This window comes from Bos indicus, chromosome 23 (genome assembly GCF_029378745.1).
Source record: "Bos indicus isolate NIAB-ARS_2022 breed Sahiwal x Tharparkar chromosome 23, NIAB-ARS_B.indTharparkar_mat_pri_1.0, whole genome shotgun sequence".
In the NCBI taxonomy this organism is placed as follows: domain Eukaryota; kingdom Metazoa; phylum Chordata; class Mammalia; order Artiodactyla; family Bovidae; genus Bos; species Bos indicus.
Window position 1 is genome coordinate 52,659,079 of NC_091782.1, and position 20,978 is coordinate 52,680,056.

At 51.5% G+C, this 20,978-nt stretch overlaps 1 protein-coding gene and 1 long non-coding RNA gene across 4 annotated transcripts; one reads left to right on the plus strand and one right to left on the minus strand.

The window, feature by feature from the left end:
- Window positions 1-1,821: 1,821 nt before the first annotated feature.
- Window positions 1,822-12,724, minus strand: NQO2 (N-ribosyldihydronicotinamide:quinone dehydrogenase 2). 3 transcript variants are annotated; one of them, XM_070778479.1, is made up of 8 exons: window positions 12,575-12,703; window positions 11,999-12,185; window positions 11,343-11,451; window positions 9,386-9,550; window positions 4,928-5,058; window positions 4,205-4,318; window positions 3,309-3,410; window positions 1,822-2,086 (listed from the first exon to the last, which is right to left on the minus strand). In XM_070778479.1, the coding sequence occupies exons 3-8, from the start codon at window positions 11,347-11,349 to the stop codon at window positions 1,910-1,912; spliced, it is 696 nt and encodes a 231-aa protein (XP_070634580.1). In that variant the 5' UTR covers window positions 11,350-11,451; window positions 11,999-12,185; window positions 12,575-12,703; the 3' UTR covers window positions 1,822-1,909. The 3 variants fall into 3 exon arrangements, with proteins under 3 accessions (XP_070634580.1, XP_070634581.1, XP_070634579.1); XM_070778480.1 differs by lacking the exon at window positions 11,999-12,185 and having other exon boundaries at window positions 1,822-2,041; window positions 12,575-12,724; XM_070778478.1 differs by lacking the exon at window positions 11,999-12,185 and having other exon boundaries at window positions 12,575-12,722.
- A 135-nt stretch (window positions 12,725-12,859) lies between these two features.
- On the plus strand, window positions 12,860-20,259 carry LOC139179126 (uncharacterized). The gene is made up of 2 exons (XR_011563550.1): window positions 12,860-13,193; window positions 13,491-20,259. It is a non-coding gene; the product is annotated as an uncharacterized lncRNA (long non-coding RNA).
- Window positions 20,260-20,978: the final 719 nt, after the last annotated feature.

Here is a 20,978-nt window from a genome sequence, read left to right on the forward strand (position 1 = left end):
AGGGGAGAAAGGCCTTGGGCTGATGGCTGGCTTGTCCCCAGACATCGCAGCAAAGCCTTCCACGCCCTTTCTAGCCAACGCAGCATGACCACCAAGGAGATGATCTTAACAGGAGATGGCGCTGCCGTTTTCTGAAGAGTGAATCACATGTGAACATCTCCGCATGGAGAAGAAATCAAGTGAGGGCCTGGATACTGAAGGGCAGAACGAGGCTCAGGAGAGGTGCAAGCTCCCCAGGAAGTGGTCTCTCAATAAAAGCCGCAGGACTGTCCCGAGCAAGCTGTGACTGAGCTGTGACCGAGCCAACATCATCAAAGATGCTTTGTTGTGTGGATTCTGAGGATGGTCCACACGTGCTGAAGGGGGCAGAGGAAACCTCCGAGGAGTGTGTCCAAGGTCTGGGCCAGTTAGGAAGCTCCTCCTCTTGGACAGATGTCCAGATACAACCTGTGTCCCAAGGGCACAGAGGAGACTGGTGGCTAGATTCAAACCCTCCATGGGAAGGACATTTGGTGGTTCTCACACCTTTGTCCCAGGATGGGACCAGGCTGAGGAGACCCCAAGAGAATGAGGGTCGCTTCAGTGTCCTGAGGCCACAAGGGCAGTCAGTGTTCAAACCCCATCTTTGCTTCAAAGCACAGGGTCTCCTATGTAAGGTCCTGCCTGAACATCCCAGCACACCAGGATGAAGGCTGAAGAAGCTGCAGCAAGCACGGCATTTAAAGAATTGACACATGAAAGAGAGAAAACACAGAAGATGGGAGGTTTTGAAGAAGATGCGTCTGAAAAAGTTGCTCAAAAAGAGGGCCCAAAGAGTGTCTGAAGAAGCCAGTTCCAACGGTTTGAAAAGAACGATCTCGAGAGAACCGAGGCTCAAAAGAGATGATGAAGACAGTCTGGAGGGGACCCTGAGCAGGCACCTGGGGGGACAGCCCCAGAGAGGGTCTGGGATGGTGGCGCTGAAAGAAAACGCGGGGACGCTCTGAAAAAGCCTGAAGAAAATGGTGTCGAGAAAGGCAGAAAGAAATGACCCTGAAAAATCAATCTGATTCGAAGATAACAGCTCTGAGAGAGGGATGAAGATGTGAAGGGAAGCTAAGAACACGGAACACCGTCTGGTGGTGGATCAGGTGAAGAGGAGAAAGAAAATGAGGGTGGAGGAGGGTCTGAAGACACCTGTGGGGCCAGGGGGGTGGACAGGGAGGAGGCAGGTGAGGGCGTGTGACCAGGAGGTGCAGTTGGGAGTGTGATGGGGGTGGTGGTGGGGCTGCTGAGGAGAAGGGCCCTGTCCTGGGCGGTGATGACGACCATGAAGAGGAGGGGCGGGGGGCGGGGAGACACTCTGGCTACATGTGCCCGCACCTCGGGGCCACGGCCAGTCCCATTCCCGGGACTCGTGCACACTGACAGACGCCTTCTCACTAAGGCCGGTGCCCTCACTTAGTAACCGGCCCTCAGGAATTGTAAAGAGATGCTGGGTAGTGCTCAATTAAAACTTAACACTCATGATATAAAAAGAAAAATGCACAAGAAGTTTAAACAGAGCACTATGACACAAGCTGTGAACAGATTACATTTTCCTCTGAAAAACAGAAATTCAAGTCAGTTGCAGAATAAAACAAATATCTAACAAATCCAGTTTCGTGCCAAAACTACAGACAAACACTACCTGCGAAGGCTGAATAAAGGAGAAGGAAAGGTATTAGAAACAAAAAGCGAGCCTGGGAGAAGGACCTGCCACCCCTCAGCAGAGAATCTGGGACAGCCAGCGGGGGGTGGGAGCCAGCCCGCAGGACCCTGGAGACACAGTCACACCCTGGCTGTCGTGACATCCTTTATTACATGCGCCTGAGTGGCATTACACGCGTCACAGCTCCCGTGTGGCCCCCGCAGTGTGGCGTGGCCTCCGTCACTGCCCAAAGTACCACGGGGGCGAGCACTGGATGGGCTCCTCCTCCCAGAGGGTCTTCAGCCTCTGCGCCCAGGAGGCCACCATCCTCTTTCTTTCTTCTTCGGACGCCATTTCAGGACCAAAACTGATCTGAGGGGCAAGGACTTTAAATCCGCAGAAGTGCAGTGTGCCGTGCTACAGCGCAAACAGGGGAGCGCGGTGAGAAGCCGCCCGCCGCTCAGTCACCGGGAGAACGTGCACAGCTGGCCTCCAGGGAGCTCAGAGAACCTCCCACCACCAGGGAGCCGAGAATGCGGGCGCTGCCCTGCAGCCTCAGGGCCTGGCCGCTCCTGGGAGGCAGCGAGTGCTGGGTGGCTCCGACACAGCTGTCTAATCTCTGCTGCTGAGTCGCACACTAAGTTTTATTGTTTTGATTGCTTAGGTAAATTATGGCAACTCATGAAAGGGAAAGTTGCTCAGTCATGCCGGACTGTGCAACCCCATGGACTATACAGGCCAGAATACTGTAGGGTAGAATAGGGTAGCCTATTCCTTATCCAGGGGATCTTCCCGACCCAGGAATCAAACTAGGGTCTCCGGCATTGCAGGTGGATTGTTTACCAACTGAGCCACCAGGGAGCCCTGAATGAGGCTATTCCAGCTAAATGTGCCACCACGGAAGGCTGCTCAAGACACGTGTTAGGTGTAACAACAAGAAATGTGAAGCAGTACTTGCGGTGCACTGTTCATGTAAGAAAAGAAAGAAATATGATAGGCTGAGTCATCAAATGGACATGTGTAAGAACACAGGGCCCTCCCTGGTCCAGCCAGCCCAGTGGCCGGCACTCCATGCTCCCCGTGCAGGCGCCTGGATCCCATGTGCTGCAGCTGAGGGTGAGCATGCCACAGCTGAGGAGTCTGCATGCCCTGGTGGAGACCTGGCTCAGCCAAATAAATACGTGGATAAATGTTTTTTAAAAAGAATATACATGGGCTGTAAGGAAATACATTAAATCATTGAAAGTGATTGTTTTCAAAGGCATTAAGAGAACTGAATTTCTCTTTTTCACAGTCTCTTTGTTCCCATATGTACTTTTGCAAACTGAAACAAATGTGAAGAGTTTTAAAGCAGGAAGAATTGAAGCTCATGACACACGGAGCCACCTCAGGGCTCCTGTTTACCCAGAGCGGATACCGGCCAACCGGGCTCGGCTTGGCCTCTGGCCAAATAGCATCAAAGGTTCTCATGATCACAGAGTTTTCTCCATCAGGCAACCTTTTCAGGGCTGCCAAGTAAAACATCCAAAAGGCTAAGAGGTTATGATATCCTGTTTCCAGGGGAGTCAGCATGGCCTGGCCTTCAGGCCCCCCTCTCACCCGGGAGGAGCTAGGAGAGCTGTGTGTGGGGGGCGCATACCTGGAGGGGCCACAGGAAGTACCGGAAGTCTCCGTTCACCCCAGTCTTGGAGAACATGCTGGCCGTGCCGCCTGTGGTTAAGGACAGGATGGCCAGCTTACCCTGTGGAGGACAGCACGGGATTGGGTGTGGACCCCAGGGAGGGTCATCTATAGTGACTGGAGGGAAACCGAGGCCAGCTCCCCCGCCCCACCTTCCCTAATGGACGGACACACACTCCCATCTCTGTCCGGCCCAGCGGCAGGCGACAGCGACATCTGACAGGGCAGGGGAGGGGCAGCCAGAGGGAGTGGGCTGGATGGACAGCGCTAACAGGCCTGATGCTGGGGGAGTGGGCTTCGGGGGTGTGGGTGCAGGGGTTGGCTGGGAGGGTGCATGACGCCTGCGGCCAGCAGGGCCAGGCTCCTGGGGCTGGTCAGCAAAGGGCTGAGTCTCTTCACGGCCTGAGACACCTCTCACGTCTCAGCGCTCTGTTTGTGCACACTTGTTTTCTGAGGCTTTTGGAACTTGAACATCATCTGCTTGCACAGGAAATCCACAGCTACCACATCCTGTGCAGCGGCTGGGTCCACCATCCACTAGGGTTATCCTGCTTTCAAGGTGGGTCCAGGTGCTGAGAGGCGAACAGGTGCATGGCCAGGCACGAGTCCACGCTGCAGGGCAGGTGCCCCAGACCCCTGGCTGAGCACGCCGCCGGACGTGGACACCCTGCACCCTTTGCTGGAGGAAAGGGCTGTGACCCCAGGAGCCGTGCTTTCTCACCCGTGTAAGCCCTGCACACAGATGGTGCTCCGTGGGAGTTTGGTTAACAAAGGCAAACCAGAGGTGACTTGCTGAGATGCCCCGTCCTTCTCTGATGGACAAGGGTCCCTCATCCCGGTGGGTAGGGGTCATACCTTGAGGAAGCCGTCATCGTAGGAGCCGGGGAAGTCGAAGGCAAAGCCCTGACAGAGCACCCTGTCCATCCAGCCCTTCAGCACGGCGGGCACGCTGAACCAGTACAGCGGGAACTGTGGGGGAGCAGGAGGGGGTGCTGGGGTGTCCGTCTGCCTGGGGCTTCGGGGGTGCTGCCCCCTCTCCAGCCTGGGCAGGCGGGTGCCCCCTGGGGCCACACGCGTGGGCAGCTCTTCCCCCTGCTCTGAGGTGTGTAGGGTGGCGGCGGCGGCAGGCTGGGCGGGCAGGGCTGACAGTGTTTTGGTGGCTGCCGCAGGTGGCTCTGGGTCCCCCTGACGTCGCGACTGCGGGCCCCTGACTGAGCCCGCTCTGGGGCAGCAGAACCATGACCCCAACCACGGGGCCAGGGGGAGGGTGCGGGAAGGAGCCTGCCCCCTCTCCGCCTGGGGTGAGACGTGGCATCTGGGAGTTGGGCCCAGGGGTTCTGAGGAGCTGAGCCTGACTCCACACTGCAGCAGGGAGGTCTCCCTGGAGCCACTGTGGTCCCCACAGAAGCCCCAACACCGCGTCCAATGACAGTGTCAGGGAAAAGATACGAACACAGGCAACAACCCGTTCCCAGAGGGGGAAGGGAACCCGCGCTGGGGGCCGTACACCGTGGCCAGCAGCGTCTCTGGACAGAGTCTGCACACAGAGCCGGTACAGCAACGAAAGGGAAAACCAACCTGGAATATCACCAGGTCGGCCTCCTGAAGCTTCTTCTGCTCCTCAATGATGTCACTGCTCAGAGACTGCTTCTTGTAGGCCTTGTGGGCCTCCACGCCATAGTTGAAGAAGCCAGGGTTGGAGAGGGTGCCTGGGAAGCAGGACAAAGGCTCCCACTCAGCGGGACATCCACGGCCCGCCAGCCCCACAGTGACACTGCTGCCTGGACGCCCCCCAGCAAGGTCACTGAGACCTGACCGGGGGGTGGGCCCTGGGGTCAGACTGTGGACACAGAGGAACAGCTAGGGTCCTCACCTTCGAGGGGCCAGAGTCCAGGAGGGACAAATAACCACATGATTAACACGGAGCACGACAGGGCAGTGAGCTCAGGGCAGCCCCATGGCACACGGACCTCACTGCCCAGACGCGGGGGCCTCGCCCATGTGGGCAGCAGGTGAGCAAAGCGTCACGGGGATTTGACGATGGAGCAGGAGTTCTGCAGGCGGTGTGGAGGACCGGAGGGGAGGGGGCTCCAGTGCGTGATACACAGGGGACCGCAGCGCTGGCCAGAGGCAGGCCTCGGGGAGCTGCCGGGCCAGGGCGGGAGGCCGGGGGCCGCGGGTGGCCTGGCTGCAGGGCTGCAGCTCGGCCACGGGGGCTCAGCTCTGCGTGCACATGGGTTGCAGAGGGGGCCCATGGTTTATGCAGGAAACAGCCATTTTCTCGATTCAGCTCTGAAAAAGCTGTGGCCTCAGCAATTCTGGAGCAGGCCTGGTTGCAGGGGTGGGCTCAGGCAGCAGCAGGGCTGGGCCCTGAGGCAGGACCCCCACAGTTAAACGGAAAGACGAGGCCTCGGTGGGTTCCTGTCCAGCAGCACGACTCGCCTAAGCACTGCCCCCTGTTAACTGGTGGTTGAGGGTCTCCTCGTACCTCACTGGGCTCTAACCTCATCGTAACAGGCTGTTTCTACCTTTCATAACAACACGAGGGGCCAGGTAATTCCCAAGCGACCAGAGAGGAGTGGGGGGCTCAGGGTGGCCCCCCAGCACACAGGCCTTCAGGGTGGCCTGAGTAGAGCCGGCCCCACCTTTGGGCACCACGGCCGAGAGCATCCCAGGGCCCAGACTCCCCGGGCCTCACCTTCACTCAAAAGCTTGGCTGGGACCCTTCTGTGCGTGAGGTTGTGTGCTGACCAGAGCCCCCAAGGAGGAGAGCCTGTGTCTCAGGCAGGCTGCCACCCCCAGGTGTGGAGCCCACCGCGGCCTCTGTGTGCTGCTGAGAGTGGTAAACAGATAACACGTATGTGGGCCACATGTACTCCAGGTAGAGTTTAAAGGTGAGAGCAGAGCAGAGGTGTGCAAGCGTCGGGGAAACGGGGATGTTTTATATGTGTGGGTGTGGATGCACTTTTTAGTAAGGCAGGAAATCCAGAGTCATGCAGACATATTGACTCACAGATTGAAACCAAAGATGGAGACAAAGCTAAATCAACACGGGAACTGGTAAGTTATAACATGTACCCTGAAGTGACACGGTCGTTAATAAGACTCCTGAAAGCTCCTCTGAAGGAGTAAATCCCTGTTTGTACCTGTATCTACAGAGCTCCTAAGCTCTACAGGAATGTGCGCTTTGTTAACATCTGGAGTAAGATCTACAATGAGCCACACCAAAGAGTTCTGCCTGCTTGACCTTGGGGCCGCGGGACAAGGAGGGTGTGTGAAGGGGCTGCTAGTGTTCACCCTCTGCCCACTGTTTACCACACTTAAAATGCTGTTTCTGCAGAGCCCGTGTCTTACCTGATTCCCTGAAACGCCAGTGGCCCCAGCACACAATACTCTGTGCCTCCCCAGCCCCTGCTCTGTTGCTTTTCAGTGAAAAGAGCTGTTTGGTTTATTAAAAGGGAAGGAAGACAAGGAGAGGCAAGGACACAACCATTACCACCAGTACTAAATGCTAAATCTGGAGTCTTGTTAACACAATTGCAAACAGGAGGGACCTAAAGGTATTTAATTTACTGGGAATTACTGGAAAGGCACGGGTGAAATTATTACTTGCAGATGGTTTGACTGTGTATCAGGAAAGACCCAGAGAATTGGCTTAAAACTACAAACAGTGAGAAAGTCGTAGCAGCCACATGCACGCACGCACACAGACATGCACAGATCAGTCCTCTTCATGTAGAGGAACAAAACCCAGTAAGTAAGATTTATGCAAGATCTGCGTGAAGAGAACTCATAAATACACCTGGAGGGTTGTAAAAGAACGTGATCACATGAGGAACCACGCCTGTTGCTGGAACAGAAAGAAGTGGCACTGAAGTTCCGCTGTAAACAATCCGTTACCTTTAGAATATTGCCAACTAAAGGCTGGAGCTTGCCATCTGCTCTATAGGGATTAAGTCACAAGCTGCTGTAGCCATTGATCTCCAACACCCCCCTGGAAGGAGTTCAGGGTGGAGATCAGGAATGAGGCGCTCTGTGCTCCGGGAAAAAGTAGAAAAACATGCCTTCAAATAGGTGTTTTCAGAAGATTTTCTGAGCCCAATTCTTGTAAGTCCTCATGTCTTTAAAGCACTAAAATCATTAACGGTGGCATCTGCTCCTCATGGCTAGCAGCAATCTTCTGCCAAAATGAGCGCCTGATGACTGCATGACCCCTCTTCACCAAATCCCACACATCCTGACCTTCCCTCCACCTCTCTGGAGCAGTTTCAGAGATAGCCGAGAGGCCATCTCCCAGGCCATAGTCCTCACTTTACCCCACACAAAACTTAACTCACAGCTGTCTTTCCTGGTGGTTCAGACAATGAAGAGTCTGCCCACAATGCGGGAGGCCTGGGTTTGATCCCTGGGTTGGGGGCGCCCCCTGGAGGAGGGCATGGCAACCCACTCCAGTCTTCTTGCTTGGCGAACTCCATGGACAGAGGAGCCTGGTGGGGTACAGTCCACGGGGTCACAAAGAGTCGGACATGACTGAGTGACTAAGCACAGCACAGCTGGCATGGTGTGCTTTTTATTTTTTCAGTCAACAATCTGGAAAGATAATTCAAAAAATCTTTATGGAAAAGTCAAAGTAGCTGTAAAAAAAAGTAAGACAAATGAAGGTGACCTAACTCTATGAGATAGTAAATGATTTGCCAAAATAATGAAAGTCATATGGTGCTGAGTCATGCACAGGAAAACAAACCAGCGCACAAAGGCAGAAGACGCCAAAACATGGGAATTCACGTCACAACAAGGGCGGCTTTTAAGTCAAGGCAAACAGCTAGATAATGTAATAAATGGGGATGAGTACATACTTGGGAAAAACTGAATCCACACCTCACATCACACATTGAGAGAAATTCTGAGTAGAGAAAGTATTTAACTTTAAAAAGTGGAACCTGCCAAATACTATAGCACCTTAAAAAAAATAAGCTTCGAGTTTATATAACACAAAATGCACAGGTCTAAATTAAAAGAGAAGCCACCACAGCAAAGCCAAAACAAAAATTAGGTATAAATGTATTTACAATTCATATTTCAAACCCTATACCAGAGACCATTTTCCACCTGTCTGATTGGCAGTTATCAAAAACTCGGTAAAACAAGGAAAGGAGCACTTGCGAGCACTGTGGGCTGGAGAGTGAGCTGGTACAGCACTCACGGAAAGCAGTTTGATATTGTCTATGAACATTCGAGACACACATTCCCCCTGCCCAGCAGCTCCGTCTACTCGCACACGCAGGAAAGCGCCGGCCACCGTTCTTGCCGCAGTCCTGCTATCACAGCCAAAGAGAGAAGCAGCCGACACGGCCTGAGTGCGCACTACGGAAACCGCGGTGCTTCCAGACAACGGGGGTTCTGAGGCAGAAAGAGAGAGCAACACGCAAAACAACTCGTGGGAACGCATGTTCCCATTTTTAAAAAGCGGAGAGAAAAGCCGTTATACTGTGAATTGCTTTAGGCACACCCAGAGACAGCACAAACTCGCCCCAGAAAGATGCAGAGGCGGTGGGAGACCCTGGTTCCTGTGGGAGCAGAGAAGCTGGCTGGCTGGGCGTGCAGGAAAAGCCACGCACTGCAGACCTTTTCCACATGAGAATTGTACATCACGTCCAATGATGAGTTTTGTTTACAAACTTTTTTAATTAAAAAAATAATTCAAAGAAGGCAAAAATCTCCTAACAATCTGATTTAAAAACGGGCAGAGGATTTGAACAGGTATCTTTCTGAGGAAAACACAGATGGCCAACAGGCATGTGAAAAGACGCTCAACATCACTGATTATCAGGGACACAAAGCAAAACCACGGCGAGATACCACCTCTTGCCGGTCAGAATGGCCGTCAGCAAGACAAGACACACCCAGCGCTGGTGAGGACGTGGAGGACGGCGGACCCTCGTGCGGCTGGCGTAAAGTGAAGCCACCGTGCGGAACAGTGTGGAGATTCCCCAAGAAAGTTAAAAAAAAAAAAAACCCAGAGCATTTATGACTCACCAGTGATATCCTTCCCTGTGGCCCTGGGCTCAAAGTTCATGGCATAGAGGTCCGAAACGATGACGCTGCAGCCCTGCTGGCTCAGTTCAGCCACCGCCACGTCCTTCAGGGACCCGTTCAAAGACCTGGGCTCTTGGTGTGCGTAGACGATGAGCACTTTCTTACCTAAACCCAGACAAGAAACCATTTGTCTTGAAGAATAATTCCTCTCTGTCAAAGCTCCACAAGGACCAAGCTGACAAGAGGGCGCACACAATGGTTGAAGCTAAGTATGGAAGACCAACGCTTTTTACGGGAGACGGCTGTAAAACAAGGAGCATTTTAGGAACCTGGTTGTATCAGCTCACTTGAGTTTACTTGAGTTTACTACTTGAGTTTACTAACACAGGAGTCCAGTTACGACTCCCCAAGAATGACATGACTGCATTCTTTCAAAGCCCAATCTACTCTGGTTATCCACCAGGAGACGCTTTAGCCACATTGCCTAAGCTCAGAATAAGAAACCACTGTGACTAATCTTTTGTGCTAACCCCTTGTTGGCAGGCCAGTCGCTGACACACAGCTCTGCTTCCTTCGTCTCCGCTGAAAACTGACACATAAGGTATTTAAAAAAAAAAAAAAAATCAGATCCTGAGTCCCATGGGAAGGCAGGGCCTATATTAAGCCCGGCTTCAGTGGACAGCCTAACAACAGAGGCTCCATCCACTGCCTGATGGTGTCATTCATACCAACAATCTCTTAAGCTGCACAGAGAAGGCAATGGCACCCCCCTCCAGTACTCTTGCCTGGAAAATCCCATGGACAGAAGAGCCTAGGAGGCTGCAGTCCACGGGGTCACAAAGAGTCAGACACAACTGAGTGACTTCACTTTCACGCATTGGAGAAGGAAATGGCAACCCACTCCAGTGTTCTTGCCTGGAGAACCCCAGGGACGGCGGAGCCTGGTGGGCTGCCGTCTGTGGGGTCGCACAGAGTCGGACACGACTGAAGCGACTTAGCAGCAGCAGCAGCTGCAGCCGCACTGTCCTCCTTCAGGACATTCTCCAAGGTCACGTACCAGTTCCTTCTAGAAGGCAGCTGTGGGGATGTGTTTAAATTTTCTGTGGGAACCTCTTAAGACTAAGATATTTAAACTCTTGATCCATATTATTCTGTTTAGGCCCTTAAGGAGAAAATATAAATGTTAGTTTGAAGCAAAGAGCTTTGGGGCACTCAGCAGAGTGTAAAGGCTGAACTGCACGAGTGAAATTAATGATTAACAGTTTTAACTTCTCAGACTCATTTGTTATAAAGGAACTTGGGGGCTTAACGGGAAACAGGATACAAATGAAATATCCACACTGATGGTTCTCAGCCAGGGAGTGCTACCTCCCAGGGAGTGTTTCACAACATCTGGAGACATTTCTTGGCTGTGGCATCTGGAGGGAGGCGCTGCTGGGTCGTGGAAGACAGAGAGCAAGGCTGCTGCGGAACGCAGCTGGGGACAGGCCCCCGACAGAGCGCTGATGCCAGCAGCGCCGCAGGTGAGAAACCCTAATGTACAACATATGCGTAAAATAACGTGAATTTTTATGTTATGAAATGCAAGGATTTTCATGCTATGGTGTTGAACAAAAAGATGTCACAATGGGATGCATGAGTCATGCGGTATTTCTAACCATGGTCACTCTTGGGGCTCAGTCACTCCATATCTATTGACTGAGCGGCTATGATGTCCCAAGGGGTCATCCCAGAGGCTGGAGGCAAAGCAAAGACAAGGTAAGCATTCTATTTTGGTGGGGCTGAAATGAACAATAAAACAAGTAAGAAAATACAAAACAAGATAATTCCAGGTAGCAGTCCACATTATAAACAAGTTTTATACACCAGTGTTGTCTGGAGTTTTTATAACAAAGTATTCAATTTCTAATAAATTTTTCTTTTAACAAAGTTTAACTCCCCCATAGCTAATAGTCACCTGCCATGTCCCAGGAAGATGGGTATTTTCTCTCTGAATCCTGCCGAGAAGAGGGTGTGCAGGGGGCCCTGAGCTCTCAGGCACGGTCACGCTCAGTGATGCCAACGACCTAGAAGAGGAAACAAATGCTGAGGGAGGTGGGGAGACACGGTGGGCAGCTGAGCATGCAGCTGTGGGCAGGCTGAGGCAGGGGAACAGCAAGCGTGAGGCAGTGTTGGGACTGGCCTGGGGTGCTCAGAGAGCCTACACGGTGGACATGTGGTTACAACAGAGCTGGGTGGTGGGAGATTCCGTCCAAGGGCTGGGTGGGTCAGTAGTGCAGGGGTGAGGACTTTATCCTGAGCCTAGCAGAAGCCCCCGGAGCATGTCCAGAGAGTGATGGGCTGCAGACTCAGGGAGCACCTGGTCCTGAATTCCCCGGGGTCAGGGCCCAAAGACAGTCTGGTTTAGGAAGAAAAGCTTTCATTTCAGTGCTGACAGCAGGGGAGGCATCCCCTTATCGCGCTGCCTGGTCCAGTGTACCTAGTCACGTCACCTGCCAGGCCGCTGGAGGCCTTGGAGTTCTGACTCCTCGTGGGGTCCAATTCTCCTAGTTGTACAGAATGAGAAACTGAGGCTCAAGAAGCAGGCCACTTGCCCAGCACTTCCCCACTGACCTTGCGCCACAGCAGGGAGAGCCTTCTCCTTCCGTGGAGAGGGTGCCCTTATCAGGCCGACAGGAAAACAGAAGCGTGCGGCTGCTAAACTACGTACATCAGGCCACACCAAACGCGCTGACACCTTTTATGCACTCTATTTCGTTCCAGCCTCCTCGATCGCTCCTCTCGTGTTCCCTCCATCCCCCTAGAACCATAAACATCGGCGCAGGAAGCACACACCACATACATGTCCCACTTCTTGGATTTTCTGGCTGAGATTCTCAGGGACTAAGGTTGGAGAAGCTGAGTTTCGGGTCCTGGCACCCGGGGCAAAGGCCGAGCCGGAACCCCGAGGGCCCAGGCCTGGTCTCCGCGCCGCCCGCTCGCCGACCCCAGGCGGCCCCTTGCCGTCCGCGCGTGGGGTCAGCGCGGGCCGAGTCCAGGGCGGAGGGCAGCGGCTGGGGGCAGTGACGGGCCTGCGCACACCTGCGCCCCAGGCCTCGCCAGTGCAGGGGGAAGCTTGGGCACGCGGGGGTGGAAGCCCGCGGAGACCCCGGTCCCGGGAAGCGGCCCCCCGACAGCGCGGACACTCACCTCGGCCAAAACGCCCGAGACGACCGGCAGGACGAGACTTCCCTCTGGGAGAACATCCGGCGTCCACGCCACGATCCGGCCGCGCGGACTACGCACTCGCAGGCGTCGCGAGCGGACAATGCAGACGCTCTCCTCTGGGCAGGACGCGGGGGCAAGGCCGGCGGGGCCCCGCCCATGCCCCGCCCACGAGCGCCGAGGCCACGCCCCTCCCCTCCTCTCTCCGGAGCGCAGCCCCGCCCCCGACCTGTCTGGACCTCTCCTCGCGCTCGGCGTCCCGCCCCGGCATAAGCCCTGCCCACACGCCCTTCGCTCCGCCCCTGCCCTGTCGTAGCCCCTGGGAGCTGGACCGCGTGGCTCCGCGCCGCGGCGGCTGAAGGGATGGCAGTTTTAGTTCTGGGAAGCGGGGGCGCCGTGTCTGCCCCTCCCGCCGCCTCCGCCCCTAGACCCACTCAGGGTCAAAACACTCAGCCGTGAAAAGGATGAACGATCGGGGCCCCAGCAGCTGGGGCGAATCTGCAGAGAAATACGCTGCATGAAAATCGCCAATCCCTGAGGGTCCCCTCTGAACGATGACGTTTATGTAACATGCTTGAGATGAGATTCTAGAAACGGAGAACAGGTTAGTGGTTGCCGGGTTTCTGGTGGGCAGGTGTGATTCTAAGAGGGACCTTGTCGTGTCCCTCTTAGTCGTGTGCTGATGGGAATGTGCGGTGTGTGATCGTTCAGGCGGTGGCGTTGTTCTGTGGTCTGGCCTGACGTTCTTATTGGGGAGTCTGGGGGTAAAGGGCACACAGGCTGGTTCAAGGCCAAGGAGATGCCCGGAAGGCAGAGAGGCACCGAACTGGAGCCTGCAGACATGTGTGGGAGGGCTGCTGGTGGGCACTTTGGGCCAACTGTCTCTTTTCTCTCTTTCCAGCACTTTCTGGCCTGCACCACCTCATTTGTAGATCGCCCTGCCATTGGGACTCACTCGAGGACCCTCCCAAACTCTGCCTTGATTTCTGGTGTCCCGGGATGGCCCTTGGGGCTCTCCTGGTGGCTCAGACGGTAAAGAATCTGCTTGCAATTCAGGAGACCCAGGTTTGATCCCTGGGTCAGGAAGATACTCTGGAGATGTTCATGGCAACCCACTCCAGTACGCTTACCTGGAGAATTCCATGGACAGAGGGTCCATGGGGCTGCAAAGAGTTGGACACCACTGAGCGACTAACTCTTTCACCTTCAGGATGGGCCTAGAGAGCGAAGGCTGGTTCCCCTTGGAGCATAACCTTCCTGATGCAAACAGCTGCAGCGTCCGCAGCGTCTGGGTGGTCTGTCCGAGGCTGCTGTCTTTCTTGGGTTCAGAGTGAGGACGTGGCCTCTCTATGCGTGACATGCCCTCATGCCAGCAGTGGACAGGCCACCTTGTCTTGTGAGCCTGGGAGGTGCTGGAGGCCGCTTTCATTTTAGAATGACCTTCACCTGAGGGAAAAGTTGTGGAGGCATTTCCAAATGTTCCAGAATGTCCTCAAAGATGAGATCTGGCTTAGTTTTCTTCCCTCTTTCTTGTCAGACTGAGATGATGTCCGCAAATCATCTTTGAGTCACGTGAAATGATTGCGACTAAGAAAGGCGGATGCAGGGACTCTGCGGCGACCTTCCAAGGGGGGGTGACTGACGCTGTTGTCCCTTGGGAGGGGGGTTGTTCACGTCTTTGGTGCCGTGAGGTTGTGGTTGTTTATGCAAAGTCGTGTTCAACTCTTGCGACCTCATGGGCTGTGTAGCCTGCCAGCCTCCTCTGGGATTTCCCAGACAAGAATACTGGATTGGTTTGCCATTTCCTCCTCCAGGGCATCTTCCCAACCCAGGGATGGAACCTGCATCTCCCACTTGACAGGCAGATTCTTTACCACTGAGCCACCAGGGTGGTGTGAGGACCAATAAGGAAAGCAGCCAGATCTCCCGGTGACTGTGGAGCCGTAGGCAACCAGCCCGGGAGCCGTCTAGACCCTGGTGTGTGGGTGGAAGTGCTGGGCCGGAAAGGAGACCAACGTGCGACCCCGCCTCTGAAAACTCGCAGGTGCAGGGAGCTTCTGGGTCCAGCCGCGCTTTGATCCTAGTCCGCGACGAGGCAGCACCATCTGGCGGCCGCACGCGGGAATCGCAGGTGCGGAGGGGACGTCGCCCTCCGGACAAGGTCAGCTGGCCAGCCGGCAGGCCCTCGCCTGGGTCTTCAGGATGGTGAAAGCGCCAGCGGTGGATTGGATAGGGGCCCGTCTGACGAAGAGAAACATGATTCCCTGCTAATCTGGCATTTACTGCAAACAAGACATTCCTACCGTGAGACTAAGGAGGAGGCGGTGCTATTAAAATGTAGATGTAGCAAGCATGACCTCTAACGGTCACGAGTGGACTGTTCGTTTCACTTCTTGCAGTGGAGAAATACGCTTAGGCTTTCCGGCAGGTTGGGGGCGGGGGAGGCAGTTAAGCCAGCTGCATACTTCTTTCCCTCAGCTGCCCCTTATTTTGTGTTTCAGATGAAAATTAATACCGAGGGTTACCTTAAGACTAATCGAAGTAGCTTGAACGTTTTCCTAGAGAAGTAGTTCCTTTTGGTTTTATTTAATGGCTTTTCTTTCCTCTACGAACAGCATCTGCCTTCTTTTGGGAAACAAACTTCCTGAGAACTCAGGTTGTGTTTATAAATATATTTATCCATCTCTCTGCCTGGCCGCACTGGGTCTTGGCTGGGCGTGTGGGATCTAATTCTCCCACCAGGGATCAAACCCCGGGCCCCTGCATTGGGAATGTGGAATCCTATCTCCCGATCACCAGGGAAGTCCCTCTAGTTAATCTTTTTTTTTTATGGTGGTAAAATCTCTGTAACAAAGATCTGTCATTTCAACCATTGTAAGTACACAATGGCATTAATTCTATCCAGTGGCATTAATTACACTCATAATGCTATGCAATGTCACTATTTTTATTTCTGACAATTTTTCTTCACCCCGAACAGAAACTCACTAATCCTTAGGCAGTACCTCCAAACTCCCCACTCCCCACCCAGGTTCTGCACCGATAATCTTTCTGCTTTCTGTGAATTTGCCTTTTCTAGGTATTTCATACAAGTGGAATCATACAACAGGCGGCCTTTTGTGACTGGGTTCCTTCACTTAGCCTAATGTTTTCAAGGTTCATCCATATCGTAACACGTATCAGAACTTCACTCCCTTTTACTGCTGACTAATATTTTATTTTATGCATATACCACATTTTATCCGTTCATGTTGTTTTAACCTTTCACAGGTTGGTGGACACTTGGGTCATTTGGCTGTTGAGAATAATGCTGAAATAATTATTGGTGCACAAGTGTCTGAGCCCCTTTTAAACATCTTTTGGGTGTATGCCAAGGAGCGACATCGCAGCGTCATGTAGTAACGATTTTGCTTTTTAAGGAGCTGCCAAACCGGCTTTCACAGTGGTTCCACTGTTTTGGAGTAGGATCTGGCAATCCACTCCAGTTTCTTGCCTGGAGAATTCCATGGACTGGCTACAGTCCATGAAGTTGCAAAGAGTCAGACACGACCGGGAGACTAACACGTCACGTCCACTGCTTTACATTCCGATTGACTTCACTACATTTCTCATCAACATTTGTTATGTTGCTTTTTTTATTGTTGCAGCTGCCCTAGTGGTTTTCGTACTGTCTCACTGTGGTTTTGTTCTGCTTTTCCCTGGTGACTAATGATGTTCAGAAGCTTTTCTTGTGCTCACTGGCCATTTGTTTACCTTTGATGAAATAGCTATACAAATCCTTTGTCTATTATGTAATTGGGTTGTTTGTCTATTTGTTGTTGAATAATAGGAGCTCTGTATATATTCTGGATGTTATCAGATTTATAATCTGCATTTTCTCCCATTCTGTAGGTTGTCTTTCACTTTTGGGGGGAGGGTCCTATTCCTCTAAAAGCAATTAACCAGACTTTTTCTTAGTTCCCTCTTATGGTTACTTCTCTTGATGAAAATGAAAGAGGAGAGTGAAAAAGTTGGCTTAAAGCTCAACATTCAGAAAACGAAGATCATGGCATCTGGTCCCATCACTTCATGAGAAATAGATGGGGAAACAGTGGAAACAGTGACAGACTTTATTTTGGGGGGCTCCAAAATCACTGCAGATGGTGAATGCAGCCATGAAATTAAAAGACGCTTACTCCTTGGAAGGAAAGTTATGACCAACCTAGATAGCATATTCAAAAGCAGAGACATTACTTTGCCAACAAAGGTCAGTCTCGTCAAGGCTATGGTTTTTCCTGTGGTCAGGTATGGATGTGAGAGTTGGACTGTGAAGAAAGCTGAGCGCCGAAGAATTGATGCTTTTGACCTGTGGTGTTGGAGAAGACTCTTGAGAGTCCCTTGGACTGCAAGGAGATCCAACCAGTCCATTCTGAAGGAGATCAGTCCTGGGTGTTCTTTGGAAGGACTGATGCTAAAGCTGAAACTCCAGTACTTTGGCCACCTCATGCGAAGAGTTGACTCATTGGAAAAGACTGATGCTGGGAGGGATTGGGGGCAGGAGGAGAAGGGGACGACAGAGGATAAGATGGCTGGATGGCATCACCGACTCGTTGGACGTGAGTTTGAGTGAACTCTGGGAGATGGTGATGAACAGGGAGGCCTGGCGTGCTGCGATTCATGGGGTCACAAAGAGTCGGACACGACTGAGCGATTGACCTGAACTGAACTGATAGTTGCTTCCAGCTTGCTGCTGAGTTCCCCAGGATAAGACTTGGAAGATGGTTGGAGGCATTGTCTTTGCTCAGGGAACAGGCTGGTTGTCTGAATCTCTTCAGGTTTCTTTGGACATTTCAGGATTAGCAGATGTCTTGTGTTTTCAGGGTGTCCCTTGTCTCCCTTTGAAGATCATCCAAACCCGGAAATTTCAAGAAGCAACATAGTGGCTTTTCTCAAATGTAACTAGAAGACATCGACCTGGCCAGTTTCGTTAGGAAATTAGCTATTATGATGATTCCCTTACAAAACCCCTGGTTTCTGAGAACTTTCACTTCCTGTGGTATTTTGGGAAGACCTGCTGCTTGTCAAGAGTGATCCATCTTGATTCTTCAAATGCTATGGCTGGGATTCTAATGACAACATGTCATGAACTGGCTTTTTCATTAATAAGTCGTACATGGATAATGTCCTAACAAAATGGTAATCTGGAGACCAGATTCAAGTAAAAAACTCTGTGGCTAACTAGGTTTTTGATGTTAAATAGCCAGTCATGCCATGAATAATTGACTCATTAAAAACGAGAACGCAGGCATCTCATATTTTAACTTATTTTAAATCATTGGCTCAATGGACATGAGTTTGAGCAAACTCCAGGAGATAGTGAAGGACAGGGAAGCCTGGCATGCTGCAGTCCATGGGGTCGCAAAGAGTGGGGCATGACTGAGCGACTGAACAATTCAGCAGTTAGTTGACAATCAAATACTGGCAAATTCAACATGCTTTTTAAAATTACTTTTGCATGTGCTTGGACCCAAGCAAACCTATAACTCCCTGTTTTTACCCCAAACCAATCGTGTTTTGGCAACTGTAGGAATAGAGATATTAGGCTCTCACGGTACACAGTGATCTATGGTGAGTGAGAGTTTGACTGAAAATTAAAAGTAAAGGGTACTTTCAAGCGTACTACTGGAATTGCAAAGATATTCGAGCAGAATTCTGTTCTATGACTTGTCTTCCTACTTCATGACTCAGTGATGAGTGTTGGATGAGAGGATGTGAACTGAATAAGTCCCTCTGCTATTCAAGGACAAGCTAGAACGGCACTTGATACTTCTGAGTAATTACTAGAAATAAGAACAGTGTGGGTTCGTGCCATTAGCATCAACACAGCGCTTACTGAATGCCCGCAGTGTGCTGCGTTCTTTATGTGGATTAGCTGACTTAGTCCCAACAGCAGCACCCAGTGCAGTTTCTATTGTTATTTCCATTTCACAGATGAGAAAACTGAGGTCCAAAGAGTCTAGTAATGGTGCAAAGCACCCTAGCTCGAGAGCCCACCTTAAACTACGATACTGAATTAAAGATAAGTGTCCCCAGTGATAGGGCTGAAAGGGGGTGCAGGGACGTAGGAGGTTGTTCATTTCTCATAAGGTTAAAAAAAAGAACATCAGCCCAAACCACATTCCCTGCAGCAGTAGAGTCTCCTAGGGGCGGGAGCAGCCTCCGACGTGCATGAACGTGACTCAGAGCAGTGAGCGCGCAGCAGTCCTGTGCCTGTGTGCATCGTGGGTGGCCCTTAATTCAAGCTTGGTTTCCGGCGTCCCTTACTTTCTTGATAATGTCCTTAGACACATGCAGCTTTTCAATTTTGATGAAATCCAATATATCTGTTTTTGTGTGTTTATCTTGAATGTTTGGTGTCATATCTAAGAGCCCACTGCCAAGTCCAAAGCTCCTGGACATTCGCTCCTGGGTTTTCTTCTAACAGTTTCATAGTTTAGTTCTTATATTTAGGTTTTTGATCAATTTTGAGTTTTTTTTGTAAGGGGAGAACTTCATCCTTGAGTATGGAAATCCAGTTGTTCAGAATCACCTACGGAAGAGAATACCCGCCCCCCACTGAATGGAATCAGTTGACCATAGGTGTTTTAAACGAGGTTTCTCGTATTTGTTTTCACAAAATGATCGTGTGTGTTTTTCCCTCTTCATGCTATTCCTGTGACGTGTGGCAGTGATAGCCTCTCTTACGTTGAGTCACCATTGTGTCCTGGACGAAGTCCCTCGTGGTCATGACGTGTAATCCTTTTAATATCTTGTTGGATGCGATTTGCTACTGTCTTGCTGAGGCTTTTGCATCAATATTCATACGGAATATTGTCCTGTAATTGTATTTTCCCCTGGCGTCTGTGTCTTACTTTGGTGTTGGCCTGTGAGTTCACAAGTCCTCCCCACCCGGTTTCCTGTAAGAATTTGGGAAGGGTTAGTGTGAGAATTTGCCAGTGGGCTACCTGGTCCTGGAATCTGTTGGGAGGTTTTCCTTTTCCTTTTTAAAAAAACTTAACATTGAAGTGAGATATTTGGTTTGTGGGGAGTCAGTGAGGGAACTTGAGGAGTCAAGAATTATGTGTAATTTAATTCAGGCCCATACGACCTCATAATGATGTAACAGTTTCTTAATTTATTTCCTGTGATAGACTTTCCCATATTCTGGTTGTTCCAAATATTATGGTAATTATGTTTCCTAAATCATTGCTTTTCCTTGTCACACAATACTCAAAAAGCGCGAATGTCTTCCTGTTGCTTGTAGAATTATTCATAATTTTTAAAATTTCATGAATTTTAAACAGATAACTTATTAATTCAAATTAATAATTTTAAAAGTGTAAATAATTGTAGAATTATTAATAATTTCAAAAAGTTTTAGCATTCTACTCAATCTTCCTTTTGACTCTTTCTCATCTAACCTCTAAATAAGCTGCTTCTCCTGCCCTTATGGGAACTGTGTTCCAGGGAGACTGGTTCATTCATTCTCACTTCCATAACTACTTCTTTCTGGTTAAACCTGAAATAAGGAAGTGTTTAAGAGCAAAGCCCTTCCAATTATAAGCCATGATCTTGAGCAGTCATCCCAAAGATACATATGTGTGCATTTTTAATTCACGTTGGGCTTTTTAAATAAAGAGGCTTTAAGTGGAGACTCTTATGCTGATGTTACGTGTTCTGCCTCAGTGCAAATGTACATTGCCTGTGTTTTTCCCAGACCTTAGGAACAGAAGCTAATGATCAGGCTCTGCGAACGCCTTTTGTTCCCAGGGAGAAGTGAAACGAGTTTAGTGTAATGTCTCCGCCATTCATCTGCAGGTGTGTCGGCAGTCTGAAAGTCCCGCTGGAGCCTCCTTCCCCTCCCTCCTTCCAGCAACTCCAGGCCTGACCAGGTTGCCCTCATCAGCTCTTCCTTCCAGGCCCCAGGCCCCAGGCAAGCCCTGCTCACTGCCTGCCGCCTTTCCTCTGAAGCATCGCTGCACGGACACCCCGCACCCAGGGAGCAAACCTCCGCCTCCCCACCCCGCGCTGCTGCAGAGCCATCTTCCCGATGCACCTCTCTGCTGTGTGACCCCAGCGCTCGGAATCCTCCAGGGACTCCCGCTGCCCGTCAGACAAAATACACACGTGTAGGCTGACAGACGAGGCCCTTTGTAGGTGTCCGGCCCGAACTGCCTCATATTTGTGGCCCAGCAGTAGTGACTTGTGTGTCTCCCCAGCCACGTGCACTTTTCCGTTTTCCCATCGCTGGTTTGGAAGCCCCTCCTCCTGCGGGCCTCTGGGCTCATCCTCCTCTTCGCATCTCCACTGAGGGCAGTGGGTTCAGGACCCCTCGCTGAGTCTCCAGCCAGGCTTCTTGCTGTGTCTACTC

Bases quoted from the DNA above. Each gene is read 5' to 3' on its own strand.
- NQO2 (XM_070778478.1), bottom strand. The intron at 4,319-4,927 runs GTTGGTTTTCCC...GCTCCCCCACAG, and splicing joins CCGACCTGGTGATATTCCAG to TTCCCGCTGTACTGGTTCAG. The intron at 2,087-3,308 runs GTATGCGCCCCC...TTTGCGCTGTAG, and splicing joins ACTTCCTGTGGCCCCTCCAG to CACGGCACACTGCACTTCTG.